General features: G+C 46.6%; 1 protein-coding gene across 1 annotated transcript in view; it reads left to right on the top strand.

Annotated features, from left to right (window-relative positions):
* The window catches only part of nkain1 (sodium/potassium transporting ATPase interacting 1), a 333240-nt gene extending 316792 nt beyond the window's left edge, over positions 1-16448 (top strand). Inside the window, exons 5-8 of the mRNA XM_078423076.1 lie at positions 1623-1683; positions 4383-4464; positions 10039-10058; positions 12639-16448. Coding sequence (XP_078279202.1) covers positions 1623-1683; positions 4383-4464; positions 10039-10058; positions 12639-12670 — 195 coding nt within the window. The 3' untranslated portion in view covers positions 12671-16448. The remainder of the gene's footprint in view (positions 1-1622; positions 1684-4382; positions 4465-10038; positions 10059-12638) is intronic.
* The last annotated feature ends 545 nt before the right edge of the window (positions 16449-16993 follow it).

Raw genomic sequence — 16993 nt, 5'->3', positions numbered from 1 at the left:
GAACTACAGATGCTGGTTTAAGTCAAAGATAGACACAAAATGCTGGAGTAACTCAGCGGGACAGGCAGCATCTCTGGAGAGAAGGAATGGGTGACGTTTCGGGTCTCAAGCAGTCTGAAAAAGGGTCTCGACCCGGAACGTCACCCATTCCTTCTCTCCAGAGATGCTGCCTGTCCCGCTGAGTTACTCCAGCATTTTGTGTCTGCTGCTACATTCTCAATAGCTCCGACATTCGCTCCTAATCTCCTAAAATGTGAACAATGAATCGGAGTTCCCCTGTGTACTGTATAAAGCAAGGGGAAGAATGGGCTTTGCCTATTATTCAGCATACTATGCAAATCCATCATCCTGCTTGAAGTCCTTTCGCTGATTAAACATGCCGCTGGCAGGCACAGAGGAGCTCCCTGTTACACTTTGTGATAGTTAATGACAGTGTGTTGTCCAATGAGGCTGTGTGATGCACCACTGGCCTTCAGACATGACTCGCTGGATACATTGCCTCCTGCATTATTTGAAATCCAGTTTATAATTTGAAGTGTGAGTGGACCAGTTACTACTTATTGAAGGATAAAGTTTTCCCTCAGTAAATATGGTCCCAGGTTTACTAAGTTTGCTTAAGTCCATTGTGACAGGTTCCGTGGGTTTAATTTAATTTAGTCTAGCTCAGTTCAGTTTATTTAGTTTAGATTTTTAGATTTAGAGATACAGCGCGGAAACAGGCCCTTCGGGCCACCGAGTCCGCGCCGCCCAGCGATCCCCGCACATTAACACTATCCATCCTACCCCCACTAGGGACAATTTTTACATTTACCCAGTCAATTAACCTACAAACCTGTACGCCTTTGGAGTGTGGGAGGAATCCGAAGATCTCGGAGAAAACCCACGCAGGTCACGGGGAGAACGTACAAACTCCGTACAGACGGCGCCCGTAGTCAGGATCGAACCTGAGTCTCCGGCGCTGCATTCGCTGTAAGGCGGCAACTCTACCGCTGCGCCACCGTGCCGCAATTTAGTGCCGTTTAGTTTAGTCACGTTCAGTTCAGTTTATTTAGTTTAATTTAATTTCGTTTAGTTTAGAGATACAGTGTGGAAACAGGCCCTTCGGCCCACCGATTCCATGCTGACCAATGATCACCCATACACTAGTTGTGTAGGAAAATAACTGCAGATGCTGGTACAAATCGAAGGTATCACAAAATGCTGGAGTAACTCAGCGGGTCAGGCAGCATCTCCGGAGACCCTTCTTCAGACTGATGTCAGGGTGTCCCGCCCCCTCCCCTGACATCAGTCTGAAGAAGGGTCTCGACCTGAAACGTCACCCATTCCCTCTCTCCAGAGATGCTGCCTGACCCGCTGAGTTACTCCAGCATTTTGTGACCACCTTCGATTTAAACCAGCATCTGCATTTCTTTCCTACACGTCATTTAAATGGTGTTTTAACGTGAGAAATTGCCGTTTTTGCTGTTTACTCTGCTTTTAAAAACAGATTCTGCAACCTGGTAGGCCGTTTGTTGCAAGTAATTAATCTCATCTCTTCTGCAACTCACTGGCTGACACGGTGAGATCAATTAATGTCACGTTATCTGAAATGTTGGCTCACTACAAATTCTGTTCTTTTGCAGCTCTGTGGCTTTGTCTACGCCTGTTACGTCAGTAAAGTCTTTGTGGAAGAGGAGGACAGTTGTAAGTACCTGAACCTTTTCTTTAGTAACGTTGGAAGAACCTGCTGGAGGTGACTGTGTCCTAATCCTTCCCACTGGAAACATCACGGGGCTGTGCAGACTTCCATTGGTTTAGTTATGTTAGTTTATAGACAATAGACAATAGATGCAGGAGTAGGCCATTCGGCCCTTCGAGCCATTCAGATTTTAGATTTTAGAGATACAGCGCAGAAACAGGCCCTTCGGCCCACCGGGTCCGCGCCGCCCAGCGATCCCCGCACATTAACACTATCCAACACCCACTAGGGACAATTTCTTTTTTACATTTGCCCAGCCTATTAACCTACAAACTTGTACGTCTTTGGAGTGTGGGAGGAAACCGAAGATCTCGGAGAAGACCCACGCAGGTCATGGGGAGAACGTACAAACTCCGTACAGACGGCGCCCGTAGTCAGGATCGAACCTGAGTCTCCGGCGCTGCATTCGCTGTAAGGCAGCAACTCTACCGCTGCGCCACCGTGTCGTTCAATGTGATCATGGCTGATCATTCACAATCAGTACCCCGTTCCTGCCCTCTCCCCATACCCCCTGACTCTGCTATCATTAAGAGCTCTATCTAACTCTCTCTTGAAAGCATCCAGAGAATTGGCCTCCACTGCCTTCTGAGGCAGGGAATTCCACAGATTTGCAACTCTCTGAGTGAAAAACTTTTTCCTCATCTCCGTTCTAAATGGCCTACCCCTTATTCTTAAACTGTGGCCCCTGGTTCTGGAGTTTAGTTTAGTTTAGTTTAGAGATACAGTTTGGAGGCAGGCCCTTCGCCCACCGTGTCCATGCCGACCAGCGATCACCCCGTACACTGTGTGCAGGAAGGAACTGCAGATGCTGGTTTACACTGAAACAAAATGCTGGAGGAACTCAGCGGGACAGGCAGCATCTCTGGCGAAAAGGAATGGGTGGCATTTCAGGTCGAGACCCTTCTTCAGACTGAGAGTCAGGGGAGAGGGAAACGAGAGACATAGATGGTACACAGGACAAATGAATGAAAGATATGCAAAAAGCAACGATGATCAAGGAATTGGTGGAGCCCACAATGGTCCATTGTTGGCCGCCATTGGTTGAGCGGGAGCACGTGGCCGCTGGCTGGGTGAGGTCAAGTGGGGCGCGGGGCAGTGACGTCACCCTTTGTCCCGTATTTGGGAGTGAGCAAGTTGGCAACCCTAGTGTGGACACAGTGAGTGTTCTGCGTTATCATGGAGAATACCTCAGATGTAACTATCGGAGTCTGCTACCTGATTGAGAAGCTGATGTACGTAATGAAACTGCTCAACCAAACGATAACTTCAGCAGTTTGCTTTCCAAAGTATTATCATAACAATCGTTTGTGTCCTTTACGTGGCACCAGGGGTCAGGCGTAAGTGGTGATAAATTGCACCTTTTAAATGTTAATGCAGCTTCTCGGGAAGCGTTTTTGCAGAAGGCTGCTTGCTGGCTGTGTGATTCAGGTGCACAAATACCTGATGTGTACGTGCTTCCTCACTTATATATCATAATCGCTAATCATAATCATACTTTATTAGCCAAGTATGTTTTGCAACCTACGAGGAATTTCATTTGCCATACAGTCATAACAATAAAAAGCAACAGAACACACAAAATACATTTTAACATGCACATGCACCACAGTGACTCCTCTACATTCCTCACTGTGATGGAAGGTAAGCTTGCATAGGTTCTAGGAGCACAATTAGGCCATTCGGCCCATCAAGTCTACTACACCATTCAATCATGGCTAAACTAACCCACAATATGGTTCAGCAGTGAGTGGGGAGATATGGATCATGTGCAGGCAAAAGGGATGAGTTTAATTGGGCAACACATCCAGCACACACAGAGAAGGGCCGAAGGGCCGAAGGGCCTGGTCTTGAGCTGCACTCTTCTAGGTTCTGTAGGAAAGAAAGATTTAGCCCCTGTATTTGTGCAATGTACAATAATAAATTAAGGTGTGTTGTGGAGCAATTCTGAAACTGTGTGCGTTTAACACATGCAGCGCTGGGTAAATTTAACCCTTACATTCATTCAATGCTCAACGTTGAACAAATGTGTGTTGTAGTGCAATCCCGAAACCGTGTAGGTTTAACACATGTAACACAGGGTACATTCCTGAGGTTGCGCATGATGTCCATGCAAGTTATTGATTATTCTCGTTCTAAAGAGGGCGGCACTGTGGCACAGTGGTAGAGTTACTGCCTTACAGCGCTTACAGCGCCAGAGGCCCGGGTTCGATCCCGACAATGGGTGCTGTCTGTACGGAGTTTGCACGTTCTCTCTGTGACCCGCGTGGGTTTTCTCCGGGTGCTCCGGTTTCCTCTCACACTCCAAAGGCGTCCAGGTTTGTAGGTTAATTGGATTGGTGCAAATGCAAATCATCCCTAGTATGTGTAGGACAGTGTTAATGTGTGGGGATCGCTGGTCGGCGCGGACTCAGTGGGCTGAAGGGCCTGTTTCCGCGCTGTATCTCTAAACTAAACTAAACTAAAGTAAGCTGGACTAAACTAAACTACGTCAACAGTAGAAGAAACCACTTATGATTACTGAGCTAGCAGACCATCAGTGTTCCTGGCACTGCCCGGTGGGCCGAAGGGCCTGTTTCTGCACTGCATCTCGGAACTAAACTAAACGAAAGGATAATAATAATGTTTTTTTTTCTCTCTGTTCCAGTTGATTTCATCGGAGGATTTGATTCCTACGGGTACCAGGCCCCTCAGAAGACGTCCCATTTACAGTTGCAGCCTCTGTACACGTGAGTGCTTCAGACAGTGATGGAGCCCTCCACCAGTGCTCCCCACAGACCCGGCGTTAGCGGTCGAGAAGCTCCCTCCCCCCCCTCCCCCCGCCCCAGCTTGAAGTCTGCCGCTGATCCTCAGGGGAGCCCTGTGCAAGGATAATAATCCATTTTTTATTTTTAACGCCTGTCTGGGGGAAACGTCTTTCATTTTATTGCTCCCTCCGCTGCATTGGCTATTGCTAATTGGCATTCACGGGGGGAACGAGGAGCTCTCAAGGTCAGGGGTGCCTTGAATACGTCACATACAAGGGCAGTGGCTGTAAATACTGTGATGTCTTGAGAGGTCGGGAGCTTTTCTCTTGAAGGTTGGGAGGTGTGGGTGCCGGAAATGAAGACAAAAACGTTCTTGTTTTCAAACTTAAATTCCATATATTTAGTCTTTTCCAAAAACAGGTAAACTTAATTGTTTGCAGACAGGTACACAAAACCAAAACAGGTAGATAAATCAAAACTGTAGCTTGCTGCCTTCTTACAAAATATAACTCAAACACTGCTTCTCTCCCTCTCTGCTCCAGTCGTTGTCTCTCTCTGCTCCAGTCGTTGTCTCTCTCTGCTCCAGTCGTTGTCTCTCTCTGCTCCAGTCGTTGTCTCTCTCTGCTCCAGTCGTTGTCTCTCTCTGCTCCAGTCGTTGTCTCTCTCTGCTCCAGTCGTTGTCTCTCTCTGCTCCAGTCGTTGTCTCTCTCTGCTCCAGTCGTTGTCTCTCTCTGCTCCAGTCGTTGTCTCTCTCTGCTCCAGTCGTTGTCTCTCTCTGCTCCAGTCGTTGTCTCTCTCTGCTCCAGTCGTTGTCTCTCTCTGCTCCAGTCGTTGTCTCTCTCTGCTCCAGTCGTTGTCTCTCTCTGCTCCAGTCGTTGTCTCTCTCTTTAAATATACTGCTTCCCTTCCCTTTTAGCTCTCTCACTGAGGCAATCAGCTCATCTGGTTCAGCTGGGCAGCAATCAGTGTCAGCAGCAATCAGCAACAATCAGTGTCAGCAGCAATCAGTGTCAGCAGCAATCAGTGTCAGCAGCAATCAGTGTCAGCAGCAATCAGTATCAGCAGCAATCAGTGTCAGCAGCAATCAGTGTCAGCAGGGCAGGCAGCCCTGGGTTTTGTAGTCTTTTGCTGGTAGCCATGATGGTTTGTAGTCCTTGTTGCATCCACCAGGAGGAAATGTATCTCCCCTCTATGACTCTACCTCTCATGATATCACAATACGTATGTATGTGCGTGTGTGTCCGCGCTGCGGTAGAGTTGCTGCCTTACAGCGCCAGAGACACGGGTTCGATCCTGACTGCGGCTGCTGTTTGCACGGAGTTTGTACGTTCTCCCCGTGACCGTGTGGGTTGTCTCCGGGTGCTCCGGTTTCCTCCCACATTCCAAAGATGTGCAAGTCTGTAGGTTAATTGGCTTCTGTAAATTGTCCCTCGTGTGAGTGCAGGACAGTGCGAGTGTACGGGATGATCGCTGGTCGGCGCGGACACGGCGGGTGAAGAGTCTGTTTCCACACTAGGTCACTAAATGAAACTAAAAAACCTCTGTAAATTGTAAATTGTCCCTGGTGTGCAGAAGGATAGTGCTAGGGTACGGGGTGATCGTCGGTCAGTGCGGACTCGATGGGCCGAAGGGCCTGTTTCCACGCTGTATCTCTAATGTCTGTGGGAGACTGGGGATGTGTCTGGGCTGACATGAGGGGAAACTGAGGGAGCCCCCTCACAACTCGACCAGTCGCCCACATGCTGGATAAATGGGCCCTCGTTGCCCTGAAACCTCCATAACCTACGCTGCACTGCCTCAACAGCAAGGACGTCCTTCCTCAAATTAGGAGACCAAAACTGCACACAATACTCCAGGTGCGGTCTCACCAGGGCCCTGTACAACTGCAGATGGACCTCTTTGCTCCTGTACTCAAATTCTCTCGTTATGAAAGCCAACATGCCATTGTAACGAGAGGATTTGAGCACAGGAGTTGTGAATTTGTGGAATTTGTGGAATTCTCTGCCACAGACGGCAGTGGAGGCCAATTCACTGGATGAACTTAAAAGAGAGTTAGATAGAGCTCTATGGGGCTAGTGGAATCAAGGGATAAGGGGAGAAGGCAGGCACAGGTTACTGAATGTAGATGATCAGCCATGATCACAATGAATGGCGGTGCTGGCTCGAAGAGCCAAATGGCCTCCTCCTGCAACTATTTTCTATGTTTCTATGTTTCATCCAACCCCACCCCCACAAACAGATACATAGAAAATAGGTGCAGAAGTAGGCCTTTTAGCCCTTCGAGCCATTCAATATGATCATGCCTGATCTTCCAAAATCAGTACCCCATTCCTGCTTTTCCCCCATACCCCTTGATTCCATTAGCCCAAAGAGCTATATCTTACTCTCTCTTGAAATCATCCAGTGAATTGGCCTCCACTGCCTTCTGGGGCAGAGAATTCCACAGATTCACAACTCTCTGGTTTTTCCTCATCTCAGTCCAAAATGGCCGACCCCTTATTCTTAAACTGTGACCCCTGGTTCTGGACTCCCCCAACATCGGGATTTATTCTATAGGATCACCTCTCATCCTCCTGCTCGCCAAGGAATATGGACCCAGCCTACACAACCTCTTCCTTTTGCTCAAACCCTCTTCACTCAAGAACTGGCTCGAAGGGCCCAATGGCCTACTTCTGCACCTATTTTCTATGTTTCTATGTATCTGTTCGTGGGGGTGGGGTTGGATGAAACATAGAAAGATAGAAAACTGAAGAAGGGGCTTGACCCGCTCCTTCTCTCCAGAGATGCTGCCTGTCCCGCTGAATTACCCCAGCATTTTGTGTCTTCGACCAAGAATGGATGTCGAGGTACTTGCCAAGTGTGGTTTGGAAGCCGGTACATTGTGAGTTTGGCCAGTGGAGATCAGGGCTGCTCTGACAGCTCTGATTAATTGTGTGCTGTATCTGAGAGATCAAAATCTGCAATAAAGTGCAGTCTCACTAATTATATTTTAATGAATATTTTCAGTGATATTTACCAACACAGTACTTCATGGATTGGAGGCTCATTTATCACCGTGCACAGAAACATTGAGGGAGAGCAGAGTAATTAATTTGTAATCTGTAGAGCATTTGAAGGGAGGATACAGCTGTGGGAAGAATGTATTTATAGCAGCGGGACTTTTGACTTCCTTTTGTTTCCATCGCCTCCCTTGCAAACCAATGTTGTGCCTGAAAATTTACAAAGGAAATATTTCCCTTTTCATATTTAGATCTTGTACTCTGCTACACGGGGCAGGCACAGTGGTGCGGTTTTTTTTCCGTTTTAGCTTAGTTTTAGTTTTAGAGGTACAGTGTGGAAACCGGCCCACCGAATCCATGCCGACCAGCGATCCCCCCTTATTAACACTATCCTATGCACACCAGGGCCAATTTTTACATTTACCAAGTCTATTACCCTACATTTACCCTACAAACCTGAGGTTCAGGCAGCATCTTTGGAGAAGAGAAGGAATGGGGGACGTTTCGGGTCGAGACCCTTCTTCAGACTGATGTCAGGGGAGGGGGCGGTACAGAGATAAACAATACGACTGGTGGGAGAACTGGGAAGGGGGAGGGGATGGAGAGAGAGGGGAAGTAAGCGCTACTTGAAGTTAGAGAAGTCTGAGAAATTTGCATCGTTTTATTTCTTTTAAATTTCTTTAAATGCGCTCCTGTCAGTGCTTTCCAGGCACCCACCATCCTCTGTGTAAACAAAACGTCCTATTACAACTGGTCTGAAGAAGGATCTTAACCCGAAACGTCACCCATTCCTGCTCTCCAGAAACGCTGTCTGTCCCGCTGAGTTGCTCCAGCTTTTTGTGTCTATTCCCGGCTTGAAACATCATTTGTCCATTTCCTTCCACAGATGCTGCCTGACCTGCTGGGTTTTTCCAGCACGTTGTCTTTTGCTCAACATGCCAGCGTCTCTGCCTCAACACTCCAGCATTTTGTGCCTATCTTTGATTTAAACCAGCGTATGCAGTTGCTACCTCCCTACAAACCGGCACGTCTTTGGAGTGTGGCAGGAAACGAAAAATCTCGGAGAAAACACACGCGGTCATGGGAAGAGCGTACAAACTCCGTACAGACAGCACCCGTAGTCAGGATTGAACCCGGGACTCCGGCGCTGCAAGCGCTGTAAGGCAGCAACTCTACCGCTGCGCCACCGTGCCGCCCGTGTTGGTAGAGTTGCTGCCTTACAACGCAGGTGATCCAGGTTTGATCCTGACCATGGGTGCTGTCAGTACGCAGTTTGTACGTTCTCCCGGTGACCATGTGGGTTTTTTCCAGGTGCTCTGGTTTCCTCCCACACTCCAAAGGCGTATGGTCTTGCAGGTTAATTGGCTTTGATAAAAATTGTAAATTGTCCCTTGTGTGTAGGATAGTGGGAGTGTACGGGGTGATCGCTGGTCGGCACGGACTCAGTGGGCCGAAGGGCCTGGTTTTGCACCGTAACTTTAAAGTCTAAAGTCTACACTAATCCTTTAGCCTACATCTATCCTGTTATTATCAACAACACCATAAATGTTGGTGTCATCTGCAAACTTACCAATCATACCTCCTACATTCACATTAATATCAATAACATACAGAAAGTACACAGATGTGAGTATGTTTTACAACAGGAGTGTAGAAGATTTGCAAATTGTAATGGCTCTTGGGTAGTCATTGCCCAAGATGATCACTGAAGCCTGCACTGTTTTATCATGCTCTCAAGTCAGCTTATTTTAAAAAAAACCCTAGTGTGTGCACTCCAGTTAAAGTCTGAAGAAGGGTCTCGACCCGAAACGTCACCCATTCTTTCCCTCCAGAGATGCTGCCTGTTGAGCTGTCACTCCAGCTTTTTGGAGGAAACCAATAATCCTCCAAGCCAAAACTTCCAAAAACAAGCCCAGTTCGAGTTATCTCCAGACTTGCCATCCCTAGTGAATGCTGTTTTGATTCGTTATCTCCAAAGCGGACTGAAGTTGAAGTCATTTTTGCACCTCTCTATAAAATCCCTGGAGTCATTTGTCACACGGCTTCCTATCATAGAGTCATGGAGCATGGAAACAGGACTCTTGACCCAACTTGCCCATGCCGATCAAAATGCTCCATCTACATTAGCCCAACTGCTTGCGTTTTGCCCATCAATCCTTTATTGATGCACGAATGACTCTCCAGGCAAAGTTATTTTTACTTAAGTACAACATTGAATAGTACACTTGCCATGAGGCTATTATAAGGAATTCTGTCAAAGTGAAAATCAATTCGATCAGCTATGTTCAGAGAGTAAACGCGGGATCATACTTGCATGCAGGCAGAAGTGGCATGATGGCACATCCTCCACCATTCACATCGGCTCCTTACAAATGGGAGGAGATTTTCCCAAACACATTTCTATTTGAGAGCTTCACCCTTTGAAGAACAGGAAAGGTCGTGAAACTCATCCTTGAAGCTCTGCGATGTAAGCCACGTTGAGGGTACTTTATAGAATGTGCTGGAAATGGTGCTGAATATCCAACAGATTTACTGAATGAATTCATTTCTCTTTCAGGATTCCATCCAGGAGCACTGGTAGGTAACTCCCATCTGTCCACTTACAACGTCTGTCCTTCCCTGTGTTCTGGTTAGAGGGGTAGTGGCCAGGCTGGATGTTCGATCTATTATTATTATTATTATTATTATTATTATTATTATTATTATTATTATTATTATTATTATTATTATTATTATTATTATTATTGTTGTTGTTGTTGTTGTTGGTGGTGGTGGTGTTGCTGTTGTTGTTGGTGTTGCTGTTGTTATTATTGTCATTGTTATTATTATGGTTGTTGTTAATATTATTATTATTGTTGTTGTTGTTATTATTATTATTATTATTATTGTTATTATTATTATTGTTATTATTATTGTCTGAAGAAGGCTCTCAACCTGAAACGTCACCTATTTCCCTTTCTCCAGAGATGCTGCCTGACCCGCTGAGTTACTCTAGCTTTTTGTGCCTATGTTGGATCTATTAGCTGCTCTGTGACAACTTCCTATGCCTTTACCGATGTTAATAGCTGTATCAAATTACTTTGATGTTGTGGAAGAAGGAACTGCAGGTGCTGGTTTACACCGGTCAGACACAAAATGCTGGAGTTTTGCAGGTTTTTTACAATGGAAAAACTGTGGAATTAATAAGATGGGAGATCTCTATAGGGAAAAATTTTTCCTTTCATTTCAAGAATTACAACAAATTTATGGATTACATTCAAAAGATTACTTTAGATATTTACAAATTAGAGATTATGTAAAAGCAAACACATATGAAATTAGAAATAGAAAGACAGAGATTTTAGATGAATGTCTAAATAAACACCCAAATACAGAAAAATTGATATCATATATTTATAATATTTTACTGGAAAACGACGCTCCAAGGACAGAAATATATAGACAGTCATGGGAAAATGAATTAGGTCAAATTATTAGACCTGAGATATGGGATGAAAGTTTACAACACATACATCACTGTTCGCTAAATGCTAGACACTCTCTTATACAATTTAAAATATTACATAGACTACATTATTCAAAAGCTAAATTACATAGTATTTTTCCAAATATATCTGCCATTTGTGATAAATGTCAGCAATTGGAAGCTAATTTAACGCATATATTCACAAACTGTGAAAAAATCACTAAATTCTGGACAGAAATATTTAAAATAATTTCGAATGTGATTAATATGAAGCTGACCCCTGACTCAAATTTAATAATACTGGGAATATTAGAAACAGATCAATTAACAACAACGAATCAAAGAATTTTTATTGATTATAGCTTAATAATTGGGAAAAAATTAATACTGAAATTTTGGAAAGGTCCTACATCCCCCACAATTAAAATGTGGATTACAGGAATGTCGGAGACACTTCATCTGGAAAGATTGAGACTTGTACTCATGGACAGGTTGATTCTTTTCAGAGGAATATGGTCTCCATTTATTGTATATTTAAAGGGTCAAAATGGCTTGGTGCGAGGACCTGACTGCGGCCTGAATAATGGAATGGAGGAAGAATTATGAATAGTAAATCATCGATATATCTCCAATGATGGATAACTTTTTTAATACTCCATTCATTTCTCCAATTTGGACTTCTTATTTTTATTTTATTTTTCTCTATCTTTTCCTCTCTGGAAAAAAAAAAAAAGTATAGAAACGTATAAGATATAATAATTTATTAATATGTACTTATGCTTAATAAAAATATTTATCAAAAACAAAATGCTGGAGTAACTCAGCGGGACAGGCAGCATCTCTGGAGACAAGGAATAGGTGCAGTTTCAGGTCGAGACCCTTCTTCGGACTGATAGTCAGGGGAGAGGGAAGCTAGAGGTATGGGAAGGTACAGAACAAAGCCCCTGGTTTGTCTTGTTCATTTCTTGTGTCCAGACCTCCCCCCCCCCCCCCCCCCCCCCCACACACACAATCAATCTGAAGAAGCGTCTCGACCCGAAACGTCACCTATCCATTTTGTTCAGAGATGCTGGTGAAAATTATTCTATTCAGTATCTCTGCATTTTGTGTCTATCACAAACTTTTAACAGAGTGAGTTTTCAAAACGAAACCATGGAGTCTAAGAGTGATACAGCGTGGAAACAGGCCCTTCGGCCCAACTTGCCCACACCGGCCAACATGTCCCATCTACACTCGTCCCACCTGCCTGCGTTTGTTCCATTAACCCTCCAAACCTGACATATCCATGTACCTGTCCAACTGTTTCTTAAATGTTGGTATAGTCCCAGCCTCAACTACCTCCTCTGGCAACTTGTTCCATCCACACACCACCCTTTGAGTGAAAAAGTTACCCCTCAAATTCCTATTAAATCTTTTCCACTTCACCTTGAACCTGTGTCCTCAGGTCCTCGATTCACCTACTCTGGGCAAGAGACTCTGTGCATCTACCCGATATGTTCCTCTCATGATTTTGTATGCCTCTATGTGAGCACCCCCTCATCCTCCTGCGCTCCAAGGAATAGAGCCCCAGCCTATTCAACCTCTCCCTATTAGCTCACAACCTCGAGCCCAGGCAACATCCTCGTAAGACCATTAAAAAAAAAAAATTTCAGTTGCGTGTTTAATTGACTGCAGTTTTTTTTCCTCTCCAGGTCAGGGTAAACAGGGGACTTCCTGGTCGTAGGTAGCCGGGGTGCAGAAAAACAAGGGCCACAGACACCGTCTGCAAGCAAGCACCGAGAGCAGACACTGTTTGGGGATATTGTCGAAGAATCAGAATGCTCCGTGGCACGGAGTGAGAGAGAGGGAGAGGGAGCGTCGTACAGGAGGATTGTAGGGAATTCAGACAAAGAGACCTCGGTGGTAACCAGTTGTAAATGTCATTGAAACTTCACAGAACAACAGAGAATTTTGGTATTTTTAGGATTAGGCAGGTACACTGGCGCCCTCTGCTGTTGGATGACCATTGCGACTGGCTGTATTCACAAAGCTAGTCCTGCTCCCCCATACAAGAACTCCCTTGGAATGAGGAATGTTTCCACTCTTGTAGGCAGGTGGCGCCACCACTGGCTCAGGACCAGGACAAGTCAAGCCGTTGGTGCTGTAGGTCCCAGTCTTTTTCTTTGTAACGGGTCAAGAGAGGGGATAACATTGGGCCCGGTGTCCAGCCCCATGGTCCAGTTGCAAAAGAAGTATGTGCGTTTTTTTGTGGGGGTTTTTTTTTGGTCTCTCTTTTACCAAAGACTTCAGTCCAAGCTGAAGCTGAATTGCAAAGATCGCTGCAACTCTCCCAACTCCAATTGGTCTTTCGCATTGTTGAAGTCATGAGCAGGAAGATGTGGACACAGGTAAGGCCGTCGACTGGCTGCGATACCACAAAAGGCAGGAAACTGGTTGGGAGTGTTCTCTGGTGGCAGAAAACGGCCAAGTTCAGTTTGTGTATGAAGTTCAGTACCTGCTTTCCTGGGTGTGTGTACATACTGTAGCAACAGTTTTCTTTCTTCTAAAGGACCAATGTGATTCAGTCTTGTGTTACTGCAAGTCAAAATGAATTTGTTGGGCCCCAATCCCTTTCTTTATCTAATTCCTGGCGGTTTTGTAGTTAGCACCTGCGTTTATGCTGGTGATCACTGTTTCAGGACAAAAGATTTTCACTGTACCTCGCTCGGTACACGTGACAATAAACTGAACCCAAACTCATGACTTTGGCAATAGTTTGCCACTCTTCAGAATCCATTCCACAGATAAATAGGTTTTGGTGCCATCAAAGCAGTTACCACACAACTTGCCTTCCCCCCCCCCATTCCCCTCTCCTCCCCTTCCCCCTACCTTCTACCCCCCCCCCTCTCCCCTCCTACCCCTCCCCCCTTCCCTCCCCTGTCAAGAAGTGACCGACTGAATCGTGAAAGGCCTGGATAGAGTGGATGTGGAGAGGATGTTTCCACTAGTGGGAGAGTCTAGGTCCAGAGGCCAGAAAAAGGAGATAAGGAAAAGTATCTTTAGTCAGAGGGTGATGAATCTGTGGAATTCATTGCCACAGAAAGCTGTGGAGGCCAAGTCGATGGATATTTTTAAGATGGAGACTGATAGGTTCTTGATTAATAAGAGTGTCAAGGTTTATGGGGAGAAGGCAGGAGAATGGGGTTGAGAGGGGAAGATAGATCAGCCATGATTGAATGGCAGAGTAGACTTGATGGGCTGAATGGCCTAATTCTGCTCCTGCAACTTATGAACCTATAAGTGGCTTCCAAACCATCTGGTCAGTAGACCTGTCCCTGTTGGCTTTGAGTTGACTGCTACTCCCAGATGGTTGCCAACACAACAGTAAACCTGGGTGAAGAAATGTAAACCGGGATGAAGTGGGGTTGGTCAAATGTCCTCAGTGTTCAGTGATACCTATTGTCTGAGAGGAGGCAGGTAACCTCTGAAGTATCCTCTGATTTTACTTTGGTGGGGTGCAAGGAGGGGGGAGTTAATTGTTCCACGTTGTATTTTCTGGATAAATGGCTGTCGTTTGTGGTAGGGGGTAAGAGTGACCCAGTTGACCTCCTGGTCCACGTTGTTGGGATATTGTGTCCTTGTCTGTGCATTTGGCGTGACTGGGCCACTGGGCGAATGGTGAGCAGGGTCAAGGTTGAGAGGGCGGTACCTCGACCCATTCTCGATGCCCTGGCGATGGTTTGTACCCGGTCCTTTCGGTCGTTGTGCTGTTTGACGTTTAAGAAGCTATCAGGGCTGGGGTGGGATTTGTTCTAGGGGTGGGCAAGGCGTAGATGCTTCCTGTATCACTGCAGAGGTTCTACAGTTGGATGGTTTGAGGAGCGTGGGGAATGTGTGCCGTTGCTCTGGCGAGCCGTGCTCTTGGTGCTGGAAGATTCACCTTTTGCCCATCAGTTGTCGGGATGGGGATTTTCCGCTCTCTGCTTCCCCTCCATCGCTGCTCCCAAGAAGAAAATGGGAACCTGGTAAAAAAAAACGTTGCCTTTGTAAGCTCACGTTGCAGGAAAAATGTTCCCGATGTTGAGGGGATTCCAGAACCAGGGGTCACAGTTTAGGGTAGGCTTTTTCGGACTGAGATGAGGAAGAACTTTCTCACCCAGAGAGTTGTGAATCTGTGGAATTCTCTGCCACAGAAGGCAGTGGAGGCCAGTTTTCAAGAGAGAGTTAGATTTAGCTCTTGGGGCTAACGGAATCAAGGGCTACGGGGGAAAATATAGGAGCGGGGTACTGATTTTGGATGATCAGCTGTGATCATTTTGAATGGCGGTGCTGGCTGGAACGGCCGAATGGCCTACTCCTGCACCTAGTTTCTATGTTTCTAGAGCAGACGTTTGTTATATTGGGCTCTTGCCGGGGAACATTGGTAATGAAATGTCACTAAGTTCAACAGATACCCTGGAAAAGTCCTGAAGAAGAGGTGTTTCAGTTCTTGGGCTTTTATAACAGCGAGGAAGCTTTTCCCCTTGGCTTACATCGCCCTGCAGTAGCACTACCACAGCCCAGTGGGCAGAAAGGTAGCTGAACTTTCTCTCTCTTCATGTGGGCATTGTTGGCTGTGGGCATTGTTTGGCAAGTGTGGCGTTCGATGCCCATTTTGAATCATCCCCTTGATAAGGTGATGTGGAGTGCGGTTGGTGTGCGACCGCGGCCTGTCTGGTGAAAGTGCTCCCGCAACGTGGGCCCAGCGAGACGAGGAGGCACCACGTTGGGAAGGCGCGAGATGGAGGGACACCACCACCTTCCGTAGACGCTGCCCCGGTGAGGCCTCGGTGACCAGATGCCGCTCTGGTAAAGAGCAGGAGCTGCATCGGTGGTGACCAGAGGCCCTGCCACGATGAAATGCCAGGCCTCCACCTCAATTAGGGTTGCCAACTATCTCACTCCCAAATACGGGACAAGGTGACGTCACTGCCCAGCCAGCGGCCACGTGCTCCCGCTCCACCAATGGCGGCCGCCCTGGCTGGGAGGCGGGTTGCTAGGCAACCTCCGTCAGGCGAACACACTCGGCCACGCTCCCCGAACACACTCCGTTAGCCTACACTGTCCCGGCCTACAGCGGCCCGCGGTCCTAATATGGAACAAGGGCGGTCCCGTACGGGACAAACCAACTTAGCCCAAAATACGGGATGTCCCGGCTAATACGGGACAGTTGGCAACCCTAATCTCAATGCACCTCCAGAGAATGGCACCAATGTTAATAAACCTAGCGGACACTCAATGCAGGCTGGATGTAGGGGTGCCAGGGAAGCTGGGGGAGCAGTAAAGTTGTTCCAGTTCCAGCACTTTTCCGAGGCTTAGACCTGTCTTGTGAATACAGCCACTGGTTCAGACGCCTTAAGACTTTTTTGACAACCTACCGAATGTGTATCACAGCTTTTCTGCCACACATTATCTTGGAGAATGTTGCTGTACAAGTTTATCACTCTGAATTTTGTAATAGCTGATGGAAAAATAAAATGAAGGCTGCAGCCAGTTTTAATAGTAGATTGTGTGTTGATTTGAAAAATAATTTCTTGCACGTGATCACCCCCTGTTTAATTCACAAGTCAAAGAAGAGAGGGTGTTACGTTCCATTACGTCGGGCGGCACGGTGGCGCAGTGGTAGAGTTGCTGCCTTACAGCGCTTACAGCACCAGAGACCCGGGTTCGATCCCAACTACGGGCTCTGTCTGTACGGAGTTTGCACGTTCTCCCCGTGACCTCCGTGATTAGAACGGAGATGAGGAAGAACTTTTTCAGTCAGAGAGTGGTGAAGGTGTGGAATTCTCTGCCTCAGAAGGCAGTGGAGGCCAGTTCGTTGGATGCTTTCAAGAGAGAGCTGGATAGAGCTCTTAAGGATAGCGGAGTGAGGGGGTATGGGGAGAAGGCAGGAACGGGGTACTGATTGAGAGTGGTCAGCCATGATCGCATTGAATAGCGGTGCTGGCTCGAAGGGCTGGATGGCCTACTCCTGCACCTATTGTCTATTGTCTATTGACCTGCGTGGGTTTTCTCCAAGATCTTTGGT

Source organism: Rhinoraja longicauda, chromosome 27 (assembly GCF_053455715.1).
Source record: "Rhinoraja longicauda isolate Sanriku21f chromosome 27, sRhiLon1.1, whole genome shotgun sequence".
Lineage (NCBI taxonomy): Eukaryota > Metazoa > Chordata > Chondrichthyes > Rajiformes > Arhynchobatidae > Rhinoraja > Rhinoraja longicauda.
This window is presented reverse-complemented; position numbering and strand designations above follow the sequence as displayed.